Source organism: Heloderma suspectum, chromosome 6 (assembly GCF_057233095.1).
Source record: "Heloderma suspectum isolate Gila_16-S chromosome 6, 16-S_ref, whole genome shotgun sequence".
NCBI classification, from domain to species: Eukaryota; Metazoa; Chordata; class Lepidosauria; order Squamata; family Helodermatidae; genus Heloderma; species Heloderma suspectum.
The window spans coordinates 98386630-98410341 of NC_139463.1; the positions used below are offsets into that span (position 1 = coordinate 98386630).

The window sequence follows — 23712 nt, forward strand, 5'->3', positions numbered from 1 at the left end:
TCCCAGTCCCCAGCAGGCTAGTAATAGCCATGTCCCCAAGGAGAGGCCAAAAATGCAGGAAGCCCTGTCCATCCTTATCAATCAGCCAGTTCTAGCATTTTTCATCTCCAGTAGGAGCAGGTCTTTTGTAACGCTAATGGGCCTTAATTGCCCATTCAAGAATAAGCCACCCCCAGATTGCATTGCAACAGGGAACAACATATTGATGCTGGGAAAATTTATTTCCTCCTAACTACTGTGAGAATTGCAGCTAAGCTCAAAGAAAACAGGGAATTGGTGGCGGTGGTGGTGGGGAGATGATGCCAGTATGCCTGCTAATAAAAAGAAGTGTGAGTGCTTCATCCCAGTGAGCCCTGGCTCCACTATATCACAGTTTACAAAGCTGCCATGAACACTGGGATTCATCTTGCTTCTTGCATGATCACAGTCTGGGGCCTAAGATGGTTGGTCCATTGTCTTCAAAGGGTCTAGGACTGCCTTCCCCAACCTGGTGTCCTCCAGATGTTTGGGACTTCAATCCCCACCAGCCCTAGCCGGTAAGACCAATGGTCGTGAATGTGGGGAGCTGTCATCCAAAACCTCTGAAGGGCACAATGTTGGCATTGTCCAATACATCTTTGAGGGCACCAGGCTGGGGAAGATCTCATTGGTCTTCACCTGGTGGGATGTGATCCACAGCTATGTCAAGACCTGATCCAGGTTGGATCACACTGACAAAGTATCCTGATCTTCTTTTGGAGAGAGAGAGAGAGAGAGAGAAGGAGAAAGAAGCAAGGAATGAGAGAGAACGCCACAGAGATGAGAGAGATTGATAAAGGTTAAAGTTATAGATTAAAAAAACTTCCACTATGGGTTCAGTGTGGCAGGTTGGGGTTTGAAAGCCCTTTGGAAGATTGGTGCTCTACATTTCCCCAAAGCAATGGCCCCAAATTTGGGGTTCTTCTGGTACTATGAGCACCGTTGCTTCAATACCAAGCATTCTTTGCTCTTTTTCAGATTAGTGTTGCGTTAGCTGGGGACCATGTCAGAAAGGGACCGGCCTAAAAGTGGCCTGAGCCAAGCCAGCAGCACAGTCACCATCTCTTCGGTTGCCATGGGAACAAAGGTGAGGAGGAATTGGAAATGGTGCGAGCCCTCTAGAAGGGAGCTGGGGACAGAGAGGTCCCACATCCCATTTCACAGTCTTCCTTCTTGAGTCAAGTTGGGCTTGCACTTGGCCTAATGTTTAAACCCCTGCAGAGGTAGGGTATGCCTCAGGAGTTGACACCCACCTACCTACCTACCTACCTACCTACCTACCATCTATCTATTCTCTCTCTCTCTCTCTCTCTCTCTCTCTCTCATCTATCTCAAAGTCCAGTTCCAAGAAAAGAAAATTCTACAGTAACCATGCAAGCAAGTCCACAATGGTTACTAGTCCTCAAACATTTCTTCTGGCACATCTGTCCCCGTATACCTATTCAGTTTTGCATTGAACCGTTTGTCTCTCACAGCCACATTCAACCCGGCCTGTCCGGAAGGTACACACTTTTGGAAAGAGGGCAAACTCCATCAAGAGGGACCCCAATTTGCCTGTTGTCATGCGTGGATGGCTCTATAAAAAGGTAAAACAGGATGCCCGGCCTCAGATGGCCACACCTCTTTCCCTGACCCCATCCCCTTTCCCCTGAGAGGTTGAAATGCCTCTCCTAAGGCTAAGCTACTTATAATAAGAGCTTTAAGCTAAAATATACTGGATTGGGGGTATTTTGGCTTCATCCCTTTTGCCTTTGGCCCCAGTCACCATTGGAATGTGGCCGCTGAGAGCTTCTCAGAAACTGAATTCAGCCCTTGGGCTGAAAGAGGTTCAACATCCCTGTGGTAAGAGATAGTGAGAAATTGGGCCACGGGGTGGGGTGGAGATAGAACGGGGCGGAGAAAGAACAAGGGAAGCTGTGGACCGCTGGAGACAGGGCTTGTTTCAGCACCTGATGTTTTCTGATAGGTGCTGAGGCCCCGGTATGGTGCACCACTAATGCTGCCCTGGCTCTTCCTGTAAATGTTCTTTCCCAGGTGGCAGGGTCTAGCCACCATTTTGTTTTCCCACAATGCCCCCAAGGTAGCAATACTCTGAGGGCACTATGGGGATGAAAGTGGCAGCAAGATTCAGCTATTAGGAGCCCTGCTGCCAGGTAAGCCCATCAGGGCCCTCCCACAGAAGAGGGGGCCCATCAAAGGGTACTTTGCCCAGGGGTCCTCAAATGTGGAGCCAAGCCCATTGAGAGGTCCAGTGGGGTTCCAGTCTGGCCCTTCCAGGGTTCCCCTTCTTCTGTCTCCACCCCACTTGTCCCAGCTACTGATTGTTTGGTGGTTTCCCTGCTTTTGTGCAGTTTTCCCCCCATTCTGAGGTTCTTCTCCCCTGGTCTAATGGGTGAGAACAGGTTGGGGGCTGGCAGCCAAGACTCCTGGGTTTCTTTGTGAATGCAATTGCTGCTTCTGAAGTACTTCCTCCCACCCACCCTTCCATTTTTTCAGGACAGTTCTGGGCTTAAACTCTGGAAACGGCGTTGGTTTGTCCTTTCCAATTACTGCCTCTTCTATTACCGAGGTAATTGGTAAAAGCGTGCGGCCATGCTGGCTAGGGATGATGGGACTTGAGGTCCAAAGCTTTGGGAGGGAGCCAGGTCGGGGGAGGCTGCTCTAGGGAGAAGCATTGATAAATGCATTGAAGTTACTTCCTGTGACCTTTTTGGGGTTGGGGGGATGTGTGTGTGTTCCAGACAGCCGCGAAGAGATGGTTTTGGGCAGCATCCCTCTCCCCAGCTATGAGATTCGGACGGCGTTCTCCAAGGAGAAGAAGAACCGGCGCTTTGTATTCAAGGTCAAGTCCTTTCCCGTATCCCCATCCACACTGGTAGCCCTGGTCTGTGGATGTAACTTAAGAAGAGCCCTCCCAGATCAGAGCCAAAGCCCCATCTAGTCCATCCTCCTCCTCCTAGCAGCAGCCAATCAGATTTCTCTGTGAAGCCCACTGGCAGGGCATGCTGGCACCAGCCCTCTCCTGATGTTTCTCCCCAGCAACTGGTGTTCAGCAGCACAGAACATGGAGGTTCTCTTTTGACTGTCCCGGCCAATATCTGCGGCTAGGGGTGGGCAACATGTGGCCCTCCAGTCGTTGCTGGACTGCAACTCCCATCAGCCCTAGCAGCATAGCCAACAGCGAGGCATGCTGGGAGCTGCAGTTCGAACAGCATCTGGAGGGCCACAAATTGCCCATCTTGCGATAGGCCTATCCTCTGGCGATTGAAGACTGCAAAACGGACCAACACCTGGTGACTCTGGAAGTTCTGGGTCCCCTGGCAGAGGCGTGGATAGAGCCGTTGGGGCCTGAGGCTTCTTTAAGACCAAGATTGATGATTTTGCTATAAAGTAAGCACTGCCAGCTCCAGGTTTTGGGGGGCCCTTGGGCAAGCCACCCTCAGTGGGCCCCCTCCCTCAGTGAGCTGGCCTTCTCACCGCCGTGGTCACCAGCTGCCATTGCTCCTCCTCCTCTTTTGCTCCCACTTGCTTGCTTGGCAGGCAGAGAGCCAGGGAGCAAGCAGACCGCGGCATCCACTCCTCCTCCTTCTCACCACCACCATCACCACCATTGTCTGGGCCAGAGCGAGAGGCAGGTGAACAAGCAGGTTGCAATGGCGAAGAGGAGGAGTGAGTCCAGGGGGCTCTTGTCAGGGGGCCCTGCTGGGCTGCGGGCCCTTGGTAGGTGCCTGAGCGTGCCTACTCCTGACACCCGCCCTGAACCCGGGTTCAGGAATCACATGCGCCAACAATTCCACCCCTTGCTTGGGCTCTTCTGATGTTGTCATTCCCAATGTTTCTGTACTTCTGCTGCCCCCTTGAGGATGTTTGAGCCACTACAACAACCCTCTTTTATCCCTCCCCAATCTCAGGCAGAACATCCCGGTATGAGGACCTATTATTTCAGCGCGGACACCCAGCTGGACATGAACACCTGGATCGGGGCCATGAAACAATCAGCAGCTGCTGAGTGCGACTATGGAAGCTAGTAAGGGTTGGGATGGGTGAATAAGTAGCTCTGTGGGAGGGTAGTTGTTGGCCTTCAAGGTCCTCCCGTTTGGGGATAGGCCAAAGGGGCGCGGAGTGGCCCAGAATGCCCGCATAGTTTAGCTTAAAGTTCTTCCTGCTGTCCGCTAAGCCTTGGGAGAGGCATTTCAACCTGGAAAGGGGTGGGGCCAAGAGGAGGGGGCGGGGCCACCTGGGGAACACTGGAGGGCTGAGTTTGTCCTCAAGCCCGAGATTCTGCATCCCTGTAGTGAGATACGGCTCAGGCAGGGGAAGAGGATATGAAAAGAATGGTTGTTTTGAGTTTCCTGGGAGAAATTAGAGATTCAGTTTGCTTAGAGCAGGAGCTGTCAGGAACCCGGATTTGTGGGTTGTCCAGAAAGTGGGTTGGAAAAACTGGAAAAGGTTAAGCTGTGGTCGTGAAGAAGCCAGATGGGTTGGGTGATGAGGAGAAGGATGGGTGGGTGGGTTGATGGGGGAGAAGCCAGAGTTCACATTGCCTGTGGAAATGGGGGACATTTAATAATGGGCCACCTTTGCAGGGGAAGACGGAACCTTCACTTAGAGCTTGCCTAATCTTCCCTTTGCCCCACCTCAGCAACCGGGGTCTCCATAGCCAGTCTGTGTCCACCCATACCAGCTTTGAGGATGTCACTCTCATGCCAGACGACTATGCCAAAAGTGCCGAATCCCTGGAAATCGCCCACCTCTCAGAGACTCAGGAGCCTGAGGCCTCGTCGTCCGAGAGCCTCCACCTGCAGGACAGCCAGAAGGGATCCCCGTGCCCTGGGAGGACCTCTTTTTCCAGTTCCCTGAATGGAGGATACCACCGCGAAAGGATAGACCAGCCGGATTTAAGGTAAGGGGGAGCAGAGGCCGTTTCCCAGCAGAGGGCGCTAGTGCAGGGGTGAGGGACCTCCTTCAGTCCGAGGGCCGAATTTGGTTTCAGAAAAGCTCTTGGGGGCTGCCTTCCAGTGGTGGGTGGGGCCAGAGGCAAAAGGGGTGGGGCCAACACCGCCCCAAATGCCAGCATATTTTAGTTTAAAGCTCTTATTGGCAGTAACTAAGCCTTAGGAGAGGCATTTCTACCTTTTTGAATGGGGGAAAAACTGCACAAAAGCTGGGAAACCACCAAACGATCACTGGGCAGAGGAAGGGGGTGGGGCCATCTAGGGAAGCCCGGAGGGCCAGATTGGTACCCTGGGGGGGGGAGTGGATTTGGCCTGCAGGCCTGAGGTTCCCCACACCTGCACTAGGGGAAGTGAGAAGGAAGCAAGGGCAGTTCACAGCATTTTGGCTCCCATAGGTGCTGTTGGGATGGAGGATTATGTTTCACCTCTATTAAACCTTTTTTGTGTGATTCTTCCCCCCTTTTTTCCATTGGCAGCTCCCTGTCTTCCCAGACGCATGGATGCCCCTCCCCAGTCATCTGTACAAAGCTCTCCCCCCGGCCCTGCTCCCCACCCCCTCCTCCCTCTGACAGCCCGTCGCCCTCCTCCCCATCTCGCACCCCTCAGCCTTCCCCCCTGCTTTCCATTCGCTCCTCTCGTTCCTACTCCCTCCCCTTGACACCAGCGGAGTCACCCCGGATCCCGCCGCCCACTCACGCCCACCGGAAGCCCCCCTGGACAGCCACTGTGCAGGCCACCTCGTGCGAGGACCTGCATGCCGCGACGTCTCCGCGGGCTCTCGTGCGCCCCAACACGCCCATGGGAAGGGTAGACATCGCCCCCAGCGAGGGCCTCCCCACCAACCCCTATGCCATCGTGTCACCCGCCACCAGGGGGCGCACCCTGACACCTGCCGACCGGTACGATGTATTCCCTTCCTCCGAAGACCCCTATGGTCGGCGTTACACCCGCAGTCCTCACCCCAGCAGAGCCCGGCCTGTGGGTGAGGACGGCCTCACACCCTCGCTGGGGAGACAACAACAGAACAGGGTGAGTAGGGGCTGCTGCTGCAGCTGTTGGCACACCGCCTCTGGCTTTGGTGCTTCTCCTGACTTTAGCCCCCCTGTGTTACTCTTTCCCTTCCTGCCAGTTTGCAGAGCGAGGTTATCTCTCCCCATCGACCGGACCATCCCGTGCTTTGATTATGTCTCGGCTTCAAGGTCGACTGGTGAGTACGTGTGTGTCTCTTTCTTTCCCATTCCCCTTGCTGTGCTCCCTTGCCTTCCTGCAAAACCTAGCAGCATTAATCTTAGTAAGGGTGTTCTGAAAGACTGAAATTCTGCCTCAAGATGATCTAAATTCTGCACCCAACACAAGCTAAATTCTGCAACTTGTATATATTATGCAAAGGAAGCCATTTTGGTTTGGCTTGTAATGTGGCAAGTGGTTAAAGAGCTATGTAAAGGCACTGAAATCCTGCTTCCCCCAACCAGTGGAAATTGTCTTCAGCTGCCCTTCTGGCTTCTGAGATTTCAGCACCAATTTTCAAGTATGCCTTCCCAATCATGAGCCCCAGAATCTTGCTTCCTTTTTAAAATGAAAGCTGGGGTTTTCAGAAAGCTGCATCATGCAACCCATGCTGTCTTCTGCAGTTTTCTGCACTGCCGCGGAACTGTGGCACAAAACACAGTCCTGCTCACGACCGCTCATGGCTATGCTCCTTAATGCTGCCTTCCCTTTTCCTACAGATCACCCCCCACTCCGCCTCCTCAAGCTACCTGCACCTACCGCCCCTGCCCCCCCTGCCCAACCGGCCCAGCCCTGGGAAAAGGACATCTTTGGGGACCACGGTATGTGATTTTCCGCTTGGCCCTCCGAGGGATGTTGGAGGAATCTGCAACAAATTGAGATGAGTTCAGATTTCTAAGAATCTGACCAGCGGTTTCAGCGGTGGACCAGCTTTTTCCAAGTTGCACAGATTCGGCAAATGGTTTTTTGCTCTTTGGGTCGCATTTGTACTGATGCGCATTAGCGGAAGTGCACAGTTGTGCTAATGTTCACTTGCGCAAGTGGAACGAAATTCTCATATATCCCTTGAAAAAATCCAGTCCCATCAACGAGCAGATGATGGAACGAAAAACTCCTGAGAATCCACAAAACACGCACGGAACAGATTTAACAAAATCCATATACCTCTAGGCCCTCCCTCTCTTCTCAGACTTATTATTATTAAATAAAATGTTCAATTAGCACAAAGAGTGGTCAAAGTGCTGCATGGAACTTCCAGGAATTGTTGCTGCTGCTCTTATTTCATATTTATATCCTAGCCTACCAGTAAGTATCTTGTAATCAAGGGTGGGGAACCGGTAGCCCGCTATATGTTTTCAGACAACAGTTCCCATGAGCTCCGGCCAGTATGGCCAATGGTCAGGAATTGGTGATGAAGGGAGAGGCCGTAGCTCAGTGACAGAGCACCTGCTTTGCATGCAGAAGACCGCAGGTTCGATCCCCCGCATCTCCAAGTAGGCGGGAAAATCTGCTTCCTGAAATCCTGGATTGCCACTGCCAGTCAGTGTCGGCAATACTGGGCTGGATGGACCAAGGGTCTGGCCAGTGGAGGCTGCTGGCTCCAATGTCAGTGGGGTGATGGATCTGGTCCGGGTTTCAGTCGGAACCAGTCAGAACTCTAAAAGGGCTATCCAAGGTGCAAAGCTTGAACTCCTCTAGAGTCTTGAACTCCTTTAGAGTCCTTTAGAATTCTGACAGGTTCTGACTGAAACCCGGAGCGGAATAACTGCCCCACTGACATCGGAGCCACCAGCCTCCACTGGGTCTGACCCAGTATAAGGCAACTTCTGATGTTCCTGTGGTGATGGGAGTTGTAGTACAATACATCTGGAGGGCACCAGGTTGGGAAAGGCTGGTGTCAAGTCACTAGGTGCTGTGTAAAATGTAAAACCGGCCCTGCCCGCAGCTGTGCAGTCTGAAATTAAGCAAGATATGTGAGGAAGGGAAGGAGGGGTGATGAGGAAAAGCCAGGCGAACAGCTGTGTCTTAAGGAGGTACTTGAATGCCGGAAGGGAGCCTGATGTCAAGCAGAGGCTTATTGTGCTGCAGGGTCCAGGTGGAGGGAGCTGTAAGGGATAAAGGGGGAGGCAGGTGGGGGGGGAAGAGGGGAAATAGAGTGGATGACTTTCAGCTTAACTTCACTCAACAGTTATCTTCACTGAACAGTTTTTCCACGCCAATAAAGCAAGGCCTGTATGTGGCCTGCAGGCAATGCTTATATCATCTCTCACATCCCTCTAGAGCTCCTGAGCTGTTCAGAAAAAAGAAAAGAAAAACACTTTCCTATACAGGATGTCAGTTATCCTTAACACAGCCCTGCAAACTAGGTCGGTGTTGTTAGTCTCGTGTTTCCGCTGAGATGGAAAGAACCGCCTGCCTAGCAAATTCTTAGCTGAAACGCCATTTGAATCTGTGACTTTCTGGCTCGTGCACTAAGCCACTCCTCATTCAGTTTAATTCAATAAAAGTCGCTCGTTGCTCTCAGTCTTTTGGGGCTGTCCCACTTTGGGATGCGAGGGGCATGTCAGAATGCTCTCCTATGTCAAAGTCTCCCTATCAATGGAAAGCTAGCATCTCAGGCAAAAGGGTTCTAGCCTAACTTTATCCCTGACATGCTAGGTTTCTGTGTGCAGGGAGATTATACACACACACACACACACGTGTGTGTGTGTGTGAGCACATGTAGTCATTCAGAGGGCTCTTGGCAGCAGGCCTCCTGCAGTGGTGTGGGCCTCAGCAGGTGCCCAACCATGCCTACCTTGTGACGCCAGCCCTGCATTCAAAGCTATACTTGCATGAATTCTTAAGTGGTGCCGTTGTGTGTGTGTGTATTTTAAAATGTAGATCACTCTGTCCTTTGCACTACAACAAGCCATGGTTTCCCCTAGGCGACCACATGGAACTTTGGGGGCTTATTCTTGCTGGTATTTGTGTGATGTTTAGATCACCCACTTTGCTATCTTTCTAGGGTCGGAATCCGGTGCGGGAGAGAAGCATCCACTCTGCTGCTGGTGGGCAGCGGTTCGAAAGTGATACCGATGTACGCACCTCCGCTTCTTCTCTTACCCAGGGGATATTTATTAATTAATTTTTAAGGATAATAATACAAATGCCACTTAAAATAAATCAAGTACAACAAAATATAAAAACTAAATATATAAAACATAATATAAAAAATATAAAAACAAAAGTAGAGGAAAGAGAGCTTTCTTTTAAATCAACACACACACCAGCCCCCTGAGCAGAAATCAATCATAAAATGCTTCAGGAATAGAATTTTTTTTCAGTGCCTGTCTAAAAACAGGAAGAGAGGAAGCGTGATATTTTCCCTCATGGAGAGAATTCCACAGCTGCAGTGCCACCACTGAAAAGGCCCTGTGATGCGGTTAGGTAATTTTAGACTCTGGACTTAATGGGGGGGGGGGGGGCTCTTTAGATGGTTAAAATCTATTCGCTTACTTCAAAATGTGGTAGGCAGGTGTGCTGCATTTGGGGGCCCTCCTGCTCATTCTGCCAAGCGGGACCCTGGACTTCTGCCCCAAAGTCTTACCCTGATGGCTCTACGGTTGGGATCTTTGCTAATGATGGGCCAGAGAACAGGGCCTTTGATGCTGATCTAAAGGCTCCTGCGGTGTCACATGGATGAAGGCAGCCCTTTTATCTTATGTATTTTATTGTTGTACACCACCTTGGGAAGACTCCTGCCCTTAAAGGCGGTCTAGAAATATTTCAGTTAACGAATTAAGGTTGCCAGTTTTTTCAGGAGAAAACAGAAACCAAGTCTGGCCTGCTCCTGTGCCTTTAAGAGCAGCTTGATCTGCAGGGGAAGCTTTCCACAGGATGGAGATCAGCATCATGCCCTGCTCCTGTCTGCAGATCAGGAGACTCTAAAGGGGCAGGAGCAGGGGCCAGTAAAAAAGAAAAAAAAGGGATTCCATTCTTATTTCATGGCACACACAGGGCACCTGGAAGCTGACGACTGGGGTTTAAGATGGGGCAGGGCTTGCCAGGGTGGGGTAGTCTTTCCCAGCTTTGGGCCTCCAGGTGCTGTTGGACTACAACTCCCATTATCCCCAGCAACTGTGGCCGTAGTCAGGGAGTTATAGTCCAACAATGCCTGAAGACCCGAGGTTGGGAAAGGCTGATTAGCAATAGCAGTAATAAGAATAGGAATGAATCTGCCCTAGCTGAGCTGTAAGCGACCATCAGGCTGGGGAAGGAGCCCAGGACAAAGCATCTCAAATAACGTTATCCCGCTCCGCCTGGCAAGGCCGTCTTCGTATTCTTTCAAAACTTCCCACAGAACCGTGGCCATGCGTTGTTCCAGGCAGCTTTTAGTAAGCAGCGAATTGCACTTCTGTCTCTGCCCCTAGGCTCTCCTGACAAAACTGTGTGGTCAAGACAAACTTCTTCGTGGTCTTGAAGCGGAGACGGGGCAACTCCGGGCTGAAAAGGTACCTTACTGCCATTTCCTCTTCCTCCCATAAGGAAACCAGTCGCCTGATGTATGTTGGCTGTTGTTGCTTTATGACTCTCTTCCACCAGAGGGGTGGGGGTGGGACACTCTAGGAATCACCCTGGTATCTCCGCTGTTCTTATCGTGTGGGGATTTAAAAGGGCGCCCGGTCATGCCCTTCTAATTGCAATGTTAACATTCAATCCTCGCAGAGCTCCTGAACTGCCATCAGATGGCAGCAAAGTCTCCCTGTAGCTACCCTCAAGCCTCTATAGATGTCATACTCTTTTCTACCACAAGGTGGTGACAGTGACCATCTCGAGATACCTTTCTGCTGCAGTACTCTTTTCTACCACTAGAGGGGGACAAAGGCACTTCTCAACCATGATGTATTGCAGCCTTTCCCAACCCAGTGCCCTCCAGATGTGTTGACTACAACTCCCATCTCCCCAGCCAGCAGGCTGGGGTGATGCGAATTGTAGTCCAACACACATGGGGAGTGCCAGGTTGGGGAAAGCCAATGTATTGCATTTGGCTCTTGTCTTTCTCCTGTCTTGAAGCCTCAGCCTCAAGTTAGGTTGAGAGAAATGGAAAAAGAGATACTTATTCAAGGGCATCCAATGGGCTTTCTCACCAAGAACGTACTTGAATATGAGTCTCCAATGTCCAAACCCAACACTGCAGTCATTGTATCTCACCACCACATGTGAACTATATAATCATTAACCTACTAATTATCAGGTGTTCATTTGCCCACATTCTTCCCCTCACTACTCTTCTCTCTCTTTCTCCCTCTGTTGTTTTCCTCTGTCTTGAATTGTAAGCTCCTTGCAGGCAAGGACCTGTCTAGTTTTGCCTATGAAACACTGCAAGGCTCCTGTGTATACTGATTGTGATTTATAATTCCTAATGAAATGTGGGTTTTATGATTCTAAAACGCTTTTTGAAACTTCTGAAGAGATCAGATGGGGAAATAGTCAACCTTTATCTGAACTTCTTCCATTTTTTCTGTCGAGGGTACAGCCTGGCTCCCTTGCTTGAGCAAACTGGAGGGGTTTGCTGTGTAGGTACTTCTTGGTGGCCCACCAGCCACGGCACACTGGGGCAGATCTGCAGAGGGTCGCTCTGCTGGGGTTTGTGCCAAGTGCCTTCCATCCACGTTGATTCTGCAAACTGCACAGAAGGGGAAGGCTTGTGATGCTGCTGGGTTGGGTTGACTGTTCCTAAATTGGACAGTGCTTTTACAGGAGCAGATCGAAAAGGCCTTGGAGGTCACCCGCCTGAGGCTGGAGGAGTTTAAAGGCCAAGATGCCACCATGGAGAAAATCTGCTACCAGCAAAGGCAGCTGCAAGACGAGCTGGTGCAACTCCGCGCTCGCCTCTGCGACCTGGCGCTGGTGAGTCGCTTTCTACCCCAGGGGACAGCTGCCAGTCAGATGGGGACAAGACCTCTCTGAGTAAAAAGGCTTCCGCCGCTCGTGGTATTTTGTGTGCTGAATGAAGGGTCTTTGTACAAATGGCTTGGGCAGATCTCCAGGTAAATGTTGTGGTAGCCCTATATATATATATGGCTATAAATCATATGTATTAATATCAGTCTCAGTTCTCCAAGTGCCAGGCCATATGTAGCCACAACGGTGAGGAGGGGGAGTGGAATCCTGAACCGGAGCACTCCACGCTGCAACATTTTCTTGCAGGCCCCACTTGTTCCCTGTATTTCCAGTGTTCAGAGGTGAGTGTCGGTGCTTGTGTAGCCCAAACAGGCACCATGGCTGACTGCAGGAACACGGAACAAGAGCACACTCCACACTGCAACAGATTGTTGCAGGTCCCACACACGCGTGTGCATACACATAGATACTGCCTCAGAATCCTACCACCTCATTATGAATCCGCACTTCAAAGGGGTGCTTTCCCCAGCCTGGCACCCTCCAACTGCCCTGGACTACAACTTCCATCTTCCCCAGCCAGCATGCTAGAGGAGGATGGGAGTTGTAGTAGAATGCATCTAGAGGGATTGGAGAAAGCTGCGATAGGGGGGTCTCCGAATAAGCAGCTGTCTTGCTTGTTGTTTTCGCTCAGGACAGGGAACGGGCTTGGGAGGATTATGCTGCTTTGGAAAACGACCTGCAGATGCTGAAGGGCTCCTTAGAGCACATCCGGCACATGGGGCACCCCCAGGTAAATGCTCCTTGCTCCCAAGCCTCACTCTAGCAACCTTTAGGGCAGCTCCCTCCAGCCTGGTGCCCTCCAGATGTGTTGGATGTGGAGCTGGCCCTACCATTAGGCAGAGTGAGGCAAGTTGCTTCAGGTGGCAGGTGCTGGGGTTGGCAGCAAGGTGTTGGAGGAGAGAGCTGTGGGCCAAGCGGCCTGCCCTGTTCCCCCTAGGCTAGCCTGCTGCCCTCGGGTGTGGGCGAGGGTGCTGTCCCTTCGCCAGTCTGGAAGAACGATTCAAGTGCCAGTCCAGTCCGTTGTTATGCATGCAGTGGGAGGGGGCACCATCTTGTTCTTCGCCTCAGGCAGCAAAATGTCTGGGGCCAGCCTTGGTTGGGGATGGCAACTCCCATCATTCCCAGCCAGCATTTGCCTCAGAAATGTATGGGGGCATTTGACCGCAGAGTTGCTCCTGTACAGAGCCCACGGCTGTCTGATCTGGAGGTGGAATTGGCGTGGGGGGTGGAAACGCAGTACTCATTCAGTTTGGCTCCATCCGTCTGATCCGTTCCTCTTTAGGACCAAGCAGTTGCTCAGCAAGATTTGTGGAGGATCCACGACATCCTGGCAGGACTGAGATCCAGTCCAGCAAACTACCACACCCTGGAAAGCAGAAGATCAGGTGCTTGTTGCAACACTCTCAGTCCTGTGTTTGTGTGTGTGTGTGTGCGTGTGTGTGTGATCTGTTTCATCAGGGGTACAAAACCTCTTCCAGCCTAAGGGCAGAATTCCATTTTGGAGGAGCTCTCAGGGGCTGCATTTCAGTGCTGGGTGGGCCAAAGGGAAAAGGGCCCCCCAAATACCCAAACTGCCAGCATCATTTAACTGGAAGCACTTCCTGCCAGGAACTAAGCCGTAGGAGAGGGATTTCAACCTTTTAGAATGGGTGAAAAACTGCACGAAAGCTTGGAAACCACCAAATGATCAGTGGTTAGGGGATAAGGGAAGTGGCCAGGCAAGGGGGCAAGGCCATCTGGGGAACACCTGCATGCAAGATTGGGACTCGGAGCAGGGTGAATTTGGCCCATTCTGCAGTCCTGTGTTGCATACAGCCTGCGCCATGGAACAGGGGGATCTTTATTTTGTCAGTGCTGCCCGTTCTGAATCCTCATTCATATCTTTTGCCTCCTCTGTTGCAGGCGTATCTCCGGCCACCACCCCAACCCTGGATTCTCATCTGTTACCGTGTGCTGGAGTGGAGGTATCGGTTTGGTTCTCCGGGTTTAAAAGGCACAAGCTCACACCGCCTTTGTCTTCAAAGCACAGTGTAGCTACTTAGGGTGATGTTCTTGGATTTCACCCACTTTGATCCCTCCATTTTGTGCCTCTTTAGGAGCCCCCACCCCAGTTTATATAGAAAGAGGGAGGGAGAGAGAGAGGGAGGGAGAGAGAGGCGGCACACTCCCTCTCTTCTATGCATGCTGCATAATTTAGCTTAGGGAATTTGCTGCCACAAGATGTGTGGATGGCCACTGGCTCCAAAGGCTGAAAAAGAGGATGAGATCCATCCATGGAGGAAGGGCCGACAGCAAGAGTAGGCATGGCTGGGCACCTCCTCCTCCTCGCCATTGCAGCCTGCTGGTTCGCCTGCCCCTCATTCTGGCCCAGACAACGGTGGTGGTGAGGAGGCGGAGCAGCAGATACCACGGCCAGGTTGCTCCCTGGCTCAGTTGCCGTCAAGCACGCAAGCGGTAGCGACGGTGAGAAGGAGGATGAGGAGCAGCGGTAGCTGGAGACCATGGCGGTGAGAAGGTCGACTCACCAAGGGAGGGGAGCCATGGAGGGTGTCTTGCTCAAGGGTCCTCCAGTACCTGGAGCCGGCACTGCATGGAGGATAGGTCTCTGGAAGGCTGTTAACCATGGGACCTCCATCTTCTGAGGCAATATGCCACTCAGTACCAGTTGCTGTGGATAAATGAGTATGGTGATATTAGTGTCAGGGTTGGAACTGAGCCCATAGAGCCCCAAAGCAGCTCTGATTCTGAGGAACGGCTACAACCCGTGGGAGAGGAGCCCGCTCATCTCTCAGAGGCGCAGCTGCAGGGAGAGGCCCCCCCGCTCGCAGTCCTGAGAGAGACAGTGACGCTGGCAGCGAAAGAGCGGGAGATCGGTTGTTCCTAGATGCAAGGCGCCAGCGCAGAGAGAGGCGCGAGGCGGAGGGCGCCGAGAGGAGGCGCTCAGCCTGCTTGGCGCTATGGCAGCGGCTGCGCCCCGATGCCCACGGGTAAGGGGGGGATCCTCCCCTCCTAGCCCATAAGTTTCAGAGCTTTCCCGCCCTTCTCCTCAAAATGGGGACCAACTGCGTAGATGGAGCTTAGGTTACCTTGTTAGGATACCCTTTGCAGTCCCTTGCTTAGTCGCTGACAGTTAGCATCTGAAAGAGTCATTAAGTTGTAAAGGAATGAAGCCTTGGAGAGAATCCCTTTTGTCTGCATCTTGTTTAGGCTACTGGAGGGGACTTTAAGAGGCAGCTAGGGTGCTCCTGACAATTAGGGTGCAGGGGGAGGCATGTTACTTTCATGCCCTCATTATGGCCAGTGGAGCACTCGTCCATTTCGAAGTGGAGGTGCTCAACATGGCAGTCTGTGTAGACCAGGGGCAGGGAACCTCCTTCACTCCGAGGGCTGGAGTGAACATCAGGGGCCGCATGAGAGTAGTGGGGATATGTCATTAACTCTGTTCATTCTCTTGCAACGAAAACCAGAAGGAATCCAAAGCTGCCCTTCCTCCAAAATCTGCCCTTCTCTTCCAGGAATCCATGCCCAGCCACGTGCCAGCCACAGGGGAGCCAGGCAGAACTGTGGGCCCGTTGGAAAGTAGGCAGCTGGACAGCCCTGGTGCAGCAGATCAAGCTGTAAGTCTACACCATCGTGTCATACTCAGGTCCCACCTCCCCTTGCTCCCCTTGGCGGTGTCCCTTAAGAAGCTGATGTCTTTGGTTCTCTGCCAGCAGAGTCCGCCTGCCTCCAGCAGAGAGCAGCAGAGGGCGGCATCACGGCTTTCTGAAGTGGTCAGGCCATCTCTGAACCATTCCTGTAGTGAACCCCCCAAATTTGAGAAAGGTGAGCCCGTGAGGGGAATGGACAGTATTGGCCTAGGTGGGTGAGATGTGGAAATCTGAGCATGGGTTCGCTGAGGCAGCCTTCCCGCAAACTGGCACCCTCCGGACGGGTTGGACTACCCTTTCATCTCTTCACAACAGTTCCGTCAACTGCCCTTCCTTCGCTTACCCATAATTCCTCCCTCCCCACCCCTCAGCCTGCTCCCCCATCGGACAAGCACAGAGTCAGCTGGGGGAGCCAGATTCCATGGCTGTTAACCCCAGTGCGACCTTCCCCAACCTGGTGCCTTCTAGATGTGTCAGCCAGCAGCTCCGTCATCCACAGCCTGTCGGCCAAGGTATCTGGAGGGCGCCAGGTTGGGGAAGGCTGCCCTGGTGTTTAACCTGCCCTGGTCTTGCAGAATGGCTCTTTACAAGTACCAGAAGCCACTGAGAATGGAATGTATAAGAACTGCCTTTGGGTTGCCTAGAGGGTTCAACCCTTCCACAGTAGGAGTAGGAAATAGGAGAGGCAGAAAAGTTGGTTCTGTGTCCTAGAAACAAATGCTCAAAAGATACCAGCCTGATTTTCTTGTCTCCCTTCTTTCCTCTGCATAGATCATCGAAGTCACCTCCGTGTAGTCCATGAAGATTCCGAGCACAACATAGCCAAGGTATGAGATAAATCTTCAGGACTGGGGCAGCACCAGAGTCTAGTGCATGACAGAACTGAGGGGAAAGGACAGGATTTATTTATTTTTAACTTATGCTACTTTTCTTAAAAGGTTCAAAGTAGTTTACATAACAAAAATGCCATTTAAATAACTCCTTTTAATGACTCCTGGCTTTGGGGAGGCGAGGGATGAAGTCTTCATGGGTAACCAACAACCATGGCATCTCGGTGTCTGGGGTGCAAAACGTGCACTGCAAGCACTGATAAAGATGGCTGGGAGCTGCGGGGAAATGCCAGCATGGCTAGGCAGCAGTGTAAAAGCACAATCCTCCCAACTGTCTCAATCTTCCTCTCCCATCCAGGTGGCCCCCTCTGAAGCGACTGCCCCTCGCCGTTCCCGCATGAGCGCCCAAGAGCAGCTCGACAGGATGCAGCGGAACCAGGAGGCCAAACGGAAGTCGGAGGCTGCCCAGCCCAGCCCCCTGGGTCACTGGCGAGACTCTCTCAAGCGCGGGTCTAGCCGGGTGGGTGAGAAGCCTTGCGGGGAGGCGGACTCTGGACGAAGGAGAGCGGCAAGGGACAACGACAAGGGCTTGGCTGTCTTTTATATTGAGTCGCCAAGGCTTTGACCCTTAAAGTCTGCGGAGTGGGGGGAGGGGTGGGGCGGTAGGTCAAGAAGACATCTGGATGCCTGAGGAGGGGAGCAGCATCCAGTGGGCACAGCTGCTGGGGGACGGGAGGCTGGATTCCTGGGTCCTCCTGCCGGGGAATGAATGGGTGGGCCACAGCTGGCAGACAGATTTCTTCAGTTCTCTAAGAGGGAGTGGGAAATTCAAACAGTTTGAGACAGGAAAAGGGAATCCAGGACTCCTGGGTCCCTGAAGCAAGGATGGGATTTGGAGGGGGTTGGTTCATGGGATCCACAGAATAAGATGTCATGGCTTACACCAGGGGCACTGAACCTCTTTTAACCCGAATTCTGTTTTGGAGAAGCTCTTGGGGGCCACATTCCAGTGGTGGGTGTGGCCAAAGGAACAGGGAGCAAGCCCAAACACCACCATCTTTTAGTATAAAGCTCTTCCTGCCAGTCACTAAGCCCTAGCAGAGGCATTTCAACCTTTTAGAACAGGGGAAACACTGCACAAAAGTCAGGAAACCACCAAACAGTTGGAGAAAGGTCGTGGGGCAGAAGAAGGGGGCGTGGCTCTCCGCAGAACCCCAGAGGGCCGGATGGAGCTCTAGGCAGGCCAGATTTGTCCCACGAGCCTGAGGTTCAACACCCCTGGTTTACTGTAAGGACAGGCTGAGATCACGGACTCTTGCAATTTTGTCCAAACAGATTTCTTCCTTAGAAAAGCCGTCCAGCGATTGAATTAAAACCACAAGCTTGATTTCCAATTTGCTTTGTAACGAGGGGGTGCTCTGTAGGGGAATTGGGGTGGGGACAGGACTGTCTTGTTCATGTCCCGCTCCTCCTCCCATGATTTAATTTCTCCTCCAGCCCCTCCCCAATACCCCTCCTGAGTCATCACCGCCCAAGGAGGGCGTGCAAACGGGGGGATTCAAGCCTCCTCGATGTCCCCCGACCCCAGAGTGGGAGCGACAGCGAGTCATCCAGCTCTCCTACGCACTGGCGGCAGAGGCTTCGCAGTGGGGGAAAGACATCACAGGTACCAGGAGAGGCAGCCGTGACTTTCTGGGGTTCTCTGGAAGGGGAGGGTCAGGTAGTCAGGGGGACTCTGGGAGGGGTCCAATGCCTGTCTTTATCCAGACATTTACATATCCTGCCTTTCAATCTCCCCCTCCATTCCACCCCCGCAAGGCAGCTGTGGGTTCAATTGTTACATACCTGAATAGATGAAATCTCACATTAGAGTCCTACAATGGAAAGTGCCCCGCTACTGGGAACAGTTGTTTTTGCATGATGTTGTCCAAAGCATGCTTGTACAATCCACAGTTGTACAACTGCACCAAAGCCCTCCTTGGTGCTCCAGTTCTGGGCTTTATTCACATAAGAACATAAGAAGAGCCCTGCTGGATCAGACCAAGGGCCCATCTAGTCCAGCATTCTGTTCACACAGTGGCCAACCAGCTGTCAACCGGGAACCCACATGCAGGACACAAGTGCATCAGCACCCTCCCACCCATGTTCCCCAGCAACTGGTGGGTGGGAGATTCAGGACAGATAAAAGAAACCCTTCCCCAACCTGGTGCCCTCCAGATGTGTTGGGCTGCCCCTCCTTTTGTTCCCAGCCAGTATGGCCATTGGCCATCATCTTGTATATGGCTACTTGATTCCTTCTGTGCATTTTTAATGAAAGCTTGTTGCTGAACCTTCAAAAATACCAAAACCAAAACCAGCCCATAATCTGATGACAGCAGAGAGAGGTATAACTCTGGATTTTTGTGTTTTTTTCCTACAAGATTAAAGAATTTTCCCCAAATGCTCCAGCATTTGTTAGTGGGCCCAGCAGGATGGTGATTATTCATTAAGAACATAGATCACAGATCATAGATCACAGAATCATAGGGTTGGAAGGGGCCTACAAAACCATCAAGTCCAACCCCCTGCTCAATGCAAGAAGCCTGATTCCCAGGCGGTCTCCCATCCAAGTACTAACCAGGGTTGATCCTGCTTAGCTTCCGAGATCAGACGAGATCAGGCACATCCGGCCCTTTGCTCGATAAGAAGAGCCGTGCTGGATCAGACCAAGGGTCCATCTAGTCCAGCATTCTGTTCACACAGTGGCCAACCAGTGGGAACCCCACAAGCAGGACACGAGTGCAACAGCAACCTCCCACCCATGTTCCCCAGCAACTGGTGTACGCAGGCATACAGCCTCTGATACTGGAGGTAGCATATAGCCACTAGAACTAGTCGCCATTGATAGCCTTCTCCATGAGTTTGTCCAGTCCCCTTTTAAAGCCATCCAAGCTGGCGGCCATCACTACATTTTGTGGTAGTGAATTCCGTAGCGGAATTATGTGCTGCGTGAAGAGGTCCTCCTCCCGCCCATCAGCTTCATGGGATGACCCGGCTTCTAGTATCATGAGAGAGGGAGAAAACTGTCTCCCTACCCACGTTCTGCACACTGTGCATAACTTTATGCTGAAACAGGGTCAGCAGCAGGCGTGGGGAGCACCTCAGCGCAGTGACCTCCACATCGCTCCTTCCTGCCCCGCCACCCCCCCCAGCAGGTCTACTTAGTGGTTGTGCCAGCTGGCTGCCCTGTAAGATCCCTCCCGATGCCCTGGAGCAGTGCTTTGTGAGCTGCCCCAAGGCCTTGTGGGACATTTAAAATGGTGGCTTGCAGAGTTGTCTTCCGCCTGCCGGGGGGGGGGCGAAGGGGTGGTACTTCTGGGCCCTTCCAGGGTGAGGAGGATGGGAGAGAGACTTCGGTGTTAGTCCACCACTCTCTCTCTCACCCCCGTCTCTCAGGTGCTGCTGGCTGCCAGGCCCTGTGTTATCCCCTGGGCCGGGGAGGAGGCCTTCCCGCCTGGAAGCAAGCCTCAACAAGAAGAGGCTGAGCAGTGCAGCCATTAAGAATATCGACGTCCATTACTGATCCTGCTTGCTGCCCACAGAGCTCAGGTAGATGGATGGAGGTTTCTAATTTTGTTTTTCCCCTCAGGAAGGACCAACTCTCACTCTTCCCTAAATGATATCCCTGCATCACATGATAGCCTGAATTGTCCACACCTCCTCCCCAGTGACAGCACCTCCGAAGAGCCAGAGATCAGTAGTAGGATGTCCGAGCAGGAGCAAACCACTGCTCGAAACCTAAGCTCTAGCAGTAACCCCAGAACAGCAAATCAGGCCCCAGCTTCATCCCAAACAACCAGTCAAGCCTTCTGTGCCTCGGATGCTTCCGATCGGTCCTTGCCTCTCCCGGAGGAGGGCAGCCGGTTATCGTCAAAGCCCAAGAACCCGCAGTCGCCATCACACCTGCTGAAATCAACCAACGAGGGGCATTCTGTGCTCAACGGTCCTCACTGGGTGACGCCTTTGCCCCAGTCAGCCAATCAGAACTTGTCTGTTTCCAGAACAGCCAATTGGGCTTCGCCTCCTTTATGGGACTATGAAGTGTGGTCATCTGAGCAAAGCTTTGTGGGTAATCAGGGCCCTAGCAGATGCCTTAGGTGGAGAGGTGAGCACAAGTCCCATCAGATGGTGGCATATCTTGGAGAAACTGGACAGCCCATCAAGATCACACTGCTGAAATCCAGTTTTTAGCTCAAGTGGATAGAGGACAGTGATACAAAGACAGGCCCTGCAACATGGTGAAGGAATAGGTACAGGCCCTGAGTTGGCAGCCTCAAGAGTGGCAGCTTCCAGGTCCATCCTGTTGTGTCCCTCCCTAGAAAGCATCTACCTGCAGCTTTGCTTTGAAATCCTCATCTCAAATCCCAGAGATCTGGCTACAGGCTCTGAAACACAGTGATATTCTGTTATGCACAAGCAACTCCACCCGCGTGTATGTGCACACACCCATGTAGAAATGAGCATGCCCTGTCCCATCGCTGTCACACTAACTCGCACACTCAAGTTCAGAAGCATGTTTTGCTACTTAAAGTGCTCTACAGTCTTCATGGCAAGGGTAATGTAATAATTAAAAGGAAAAGAGGAGAGTAAGTAGAGGTAGTCTTCTGCTCCTGTCAATTCCTGGGATGCAAAGGTCACTCTTCCATATAATGGGTGAAGGAGTCTACGGAGTCTCTTTAAAGGGGTTGAGTAGATCACCCAGAACATGGCCCCTCAGCTCCCCAGGGCACATGCTTTAAGCCACAGGCTAACAGCCTCAGGGCAAGAGCCCTTTAGCTCTCACCCTTGAGTTCACACCAAGGGCTTATGCCCCTGGCAGCCACCGCCTCAGTCAGCCTTAGGATCCACAGGTGCAGCTAGACCTCTTCCCCAACAATCCTTGGGAACAAGTCAGCTATTGATTCCAAGATCAAGGCGGCATAGGGACTTAAGTGTTGGGCTGAGAGGATGTGTGAATCCCAAATCCAGATCCCTGCATACCCATGCAGCTCAATAGTTGGCCTGAGGCAGAGGATTCAGTTATTCCCTGTTTTTAGGTAGGGGAAATTGAGTTTGAGGCCAAGTGACTTGCCTAGGGCCACATAATGAGTCTGTGGCAGAGATGTTACTCTAACATTCTAGATACTGGACAAGTATTTGGGCTTTGCCAAGGAGATAGCTGTGGGAAGGTTTCTTCCTAAAAAATAAGGCATCCATGCTAACACATGCACAAACACTCCTTTATGATGGGAAACCCATACACAAATGGGCATATACATTCACAGCTGTGTAGATGAACACCTTCATGTCCACCCTTTCCTAGGGTGCATAGTACACCTGGAATTCCTTGTCCCATGAAAGTTCAGCTTTGCTTAATAAATCTGCAGAAGTTACTGGTCCGCAAAAATTGTTCAGCATTCCTACTCACGAACACTTATGTTAGTCATTAATGCACACTGATGGCACAAAAGAAAAACAACTCTTTTCCAGTTTACAAATCTTTCCTAGTCACCTGGAGGTGATGGTAATCACCACAGGCAATCAGAGTAGTGGCTATTTAAGTGCCTTTGTAAAGCATTTCACAGCATTTGTCTTTTTTCAAGGGTAGTGAATTTAGAGCAGGAGTGGACAACATGCAGCTCTCCAGATGTTTTGGCCTACAGCTCCCATGAGCCCTCTCCATTGGCTGTACTGGCTAGGGCTGATGGGAGTTTTAGGCCAAAACATCTGGAGGGCCAGCAGTTGCCCACCCCTGATTTAGAGGTAGTGGTTGTGCATGGCAGACATCTGGACAGACACAAGGGCTCCCCCTGGAGCCAAGTGTGAAGCACTGCAAGCCCATAAGTCCAGGGAAGGAATTCTCAGGATTTGGTAGATGTCTCTAGCCTGGCTAGAGCCTGGCTAGACCCTTTGGAGCCTGGCTGCCCCTTTGATGCATATTCAGGGGTATGGGCTATTTACTGGGTCAGATAATTGTTTTAAAAAATAATTTAAAATTTGCTAAGTGTGTACATGGATGGCTGCGGGCTTTTACACATGCTAACAAATTCGCTGGCTCCCCCCCCCACCCCCAATCTCAAAAGAGAGGGTGATAGAAGTAGCTGGAGTTGTACTATGTCCGGAAAAAAGGAAAAGGAAAAACCCAGATGAAGGTGTCTGTTATCGGGACGGGTAATGGGTTGTATAGGACAGGAAGGCCTGGCGTCCTATGGTCCATGGGGTCACGAAGAGTCGGACACGACTGAACGACTGAACAACAACAATGGGTTGTATGCACAAATAGGGATGGTGCGTACAATTGGAGGGGCGGAGGAAAGAGGAAAAAGCTTTGATCATGGAGAAGGAAAGTTTTGGGCAATGGCTGTGTTGAGAGACAGCATGGGATGCCTAGCCAAGCAAGCACAAGGGATGCAGCGTGAAGGTAAAAGGAGGCACTGACTCTTACGCAAACGAAACCTGGAACTGGCTCACTTGATGGGATGGGGCACAGGAGATTATGTCGACTCTGCACGCTATTTGTGGGCACGTTCTATTTGTGGGCACACATTACACCAAATTGCCTGGTGAGAGCGGCAGCTAAAAGGGGGCAGGGAAGTAGGTGGCGGGAGAGCGAATCCGATAAGGGGATGGGGGCAGGATGGGAATATGTGTAAAGGAGGAGGGGTTGTGTTGGAGGAGAAGTGATGAGAGGCATCCAGCTGGAGAAGCTGAAGCGAAGGGAAGAGGTGATGGCAAAGGGACAGCAGGGGCAATGACAGATTCTCGTTCTGTTGCTGAATTGCAGGTACCCAAATAAAGTGCTCTCTTTCATTGGTACTACCTGGTTGACAGGGCTGACCCAAGTCATTTTGCTGCCTGAAGTGAAGAATGAGATGCTGCTCCTTCTCATGCCATGTGCAAAAGCTGCCTGTCCTGGCGGTTGAATCTTTCTTCAGTGGGGCAGCATCCTCCCCCACACCTGAAGGCAGCAGGATAGCTTAGAGGTGCAAGGCAGGCCACTTGGCTCACAGCTCTCTCCGACACCTTGCTGCCACCTCCCAAAATCTGCCTCCTGAGGCAATTGCCTCACTCTGCCTAATGGTAGGGCCGGCCCTGTGGGTGGATTAATTGGGTAAAGTCATAGCCTAGTCATGGGGCTCTGCCACTCTACCAAGGTGCCCACACCAAAGGAATACAGTCCCCTTCCCCTTCCCTTCCTGGTTGGGGAGTTAGATATGAGGTTTAGCAAAGAGCACCCCAAAATTGAGACTGGGAATGCAACGAAAAAAGATCCCAGACCGAAAAAGT

General features: G+C 51.9%; 1 protein-coding gene across 1 annotated transcript; it reads left to right on the forward strand.

Annotated features, from left to right (window-relative positions):
* Positions 1 to 996: 996 nt before the first annotated feature.
* PLEKHA4 (pleckstrin homology domain containing A4) lies at positions 997 to 21821 on the forward strand. The gene is made up of 21 exons (XM_084805499.1): positions 997 to 1105; positions 1494 to 1604; positions 2515 to 2587; positions 2760 to 2860; positions 3930 to 4045; positions 4661 to 4921; positions 5450 to 6002; positions 6103 to 6180; positions 6701 to 6802; positions 8989 to 9060; positions 10394 to 10474; positions 11724 to 11873; positions 12559 to 12657; positions 13210 to 13312; positions 13830 to 13891; positions 15443 to 15544; positions 15644 to 15752; positions 16349 to 16404; positions 16766 to 17002; positions 17905 to 18073; positions 20036 to 21821. Exons 1-21 carry the CDS (start codon positions 1022 to 1024, stop codon positions 20635 to 20637), a joined length of 3321 nt encoding a protein of 1106 aa, XP_084661625.1. The 5' UTR covers positions 997 to 1021; the 3' UTR covers positions 20638 to 21821.
* Positions 21822 to 23712: the final 1891 nt, after the last annotated feature.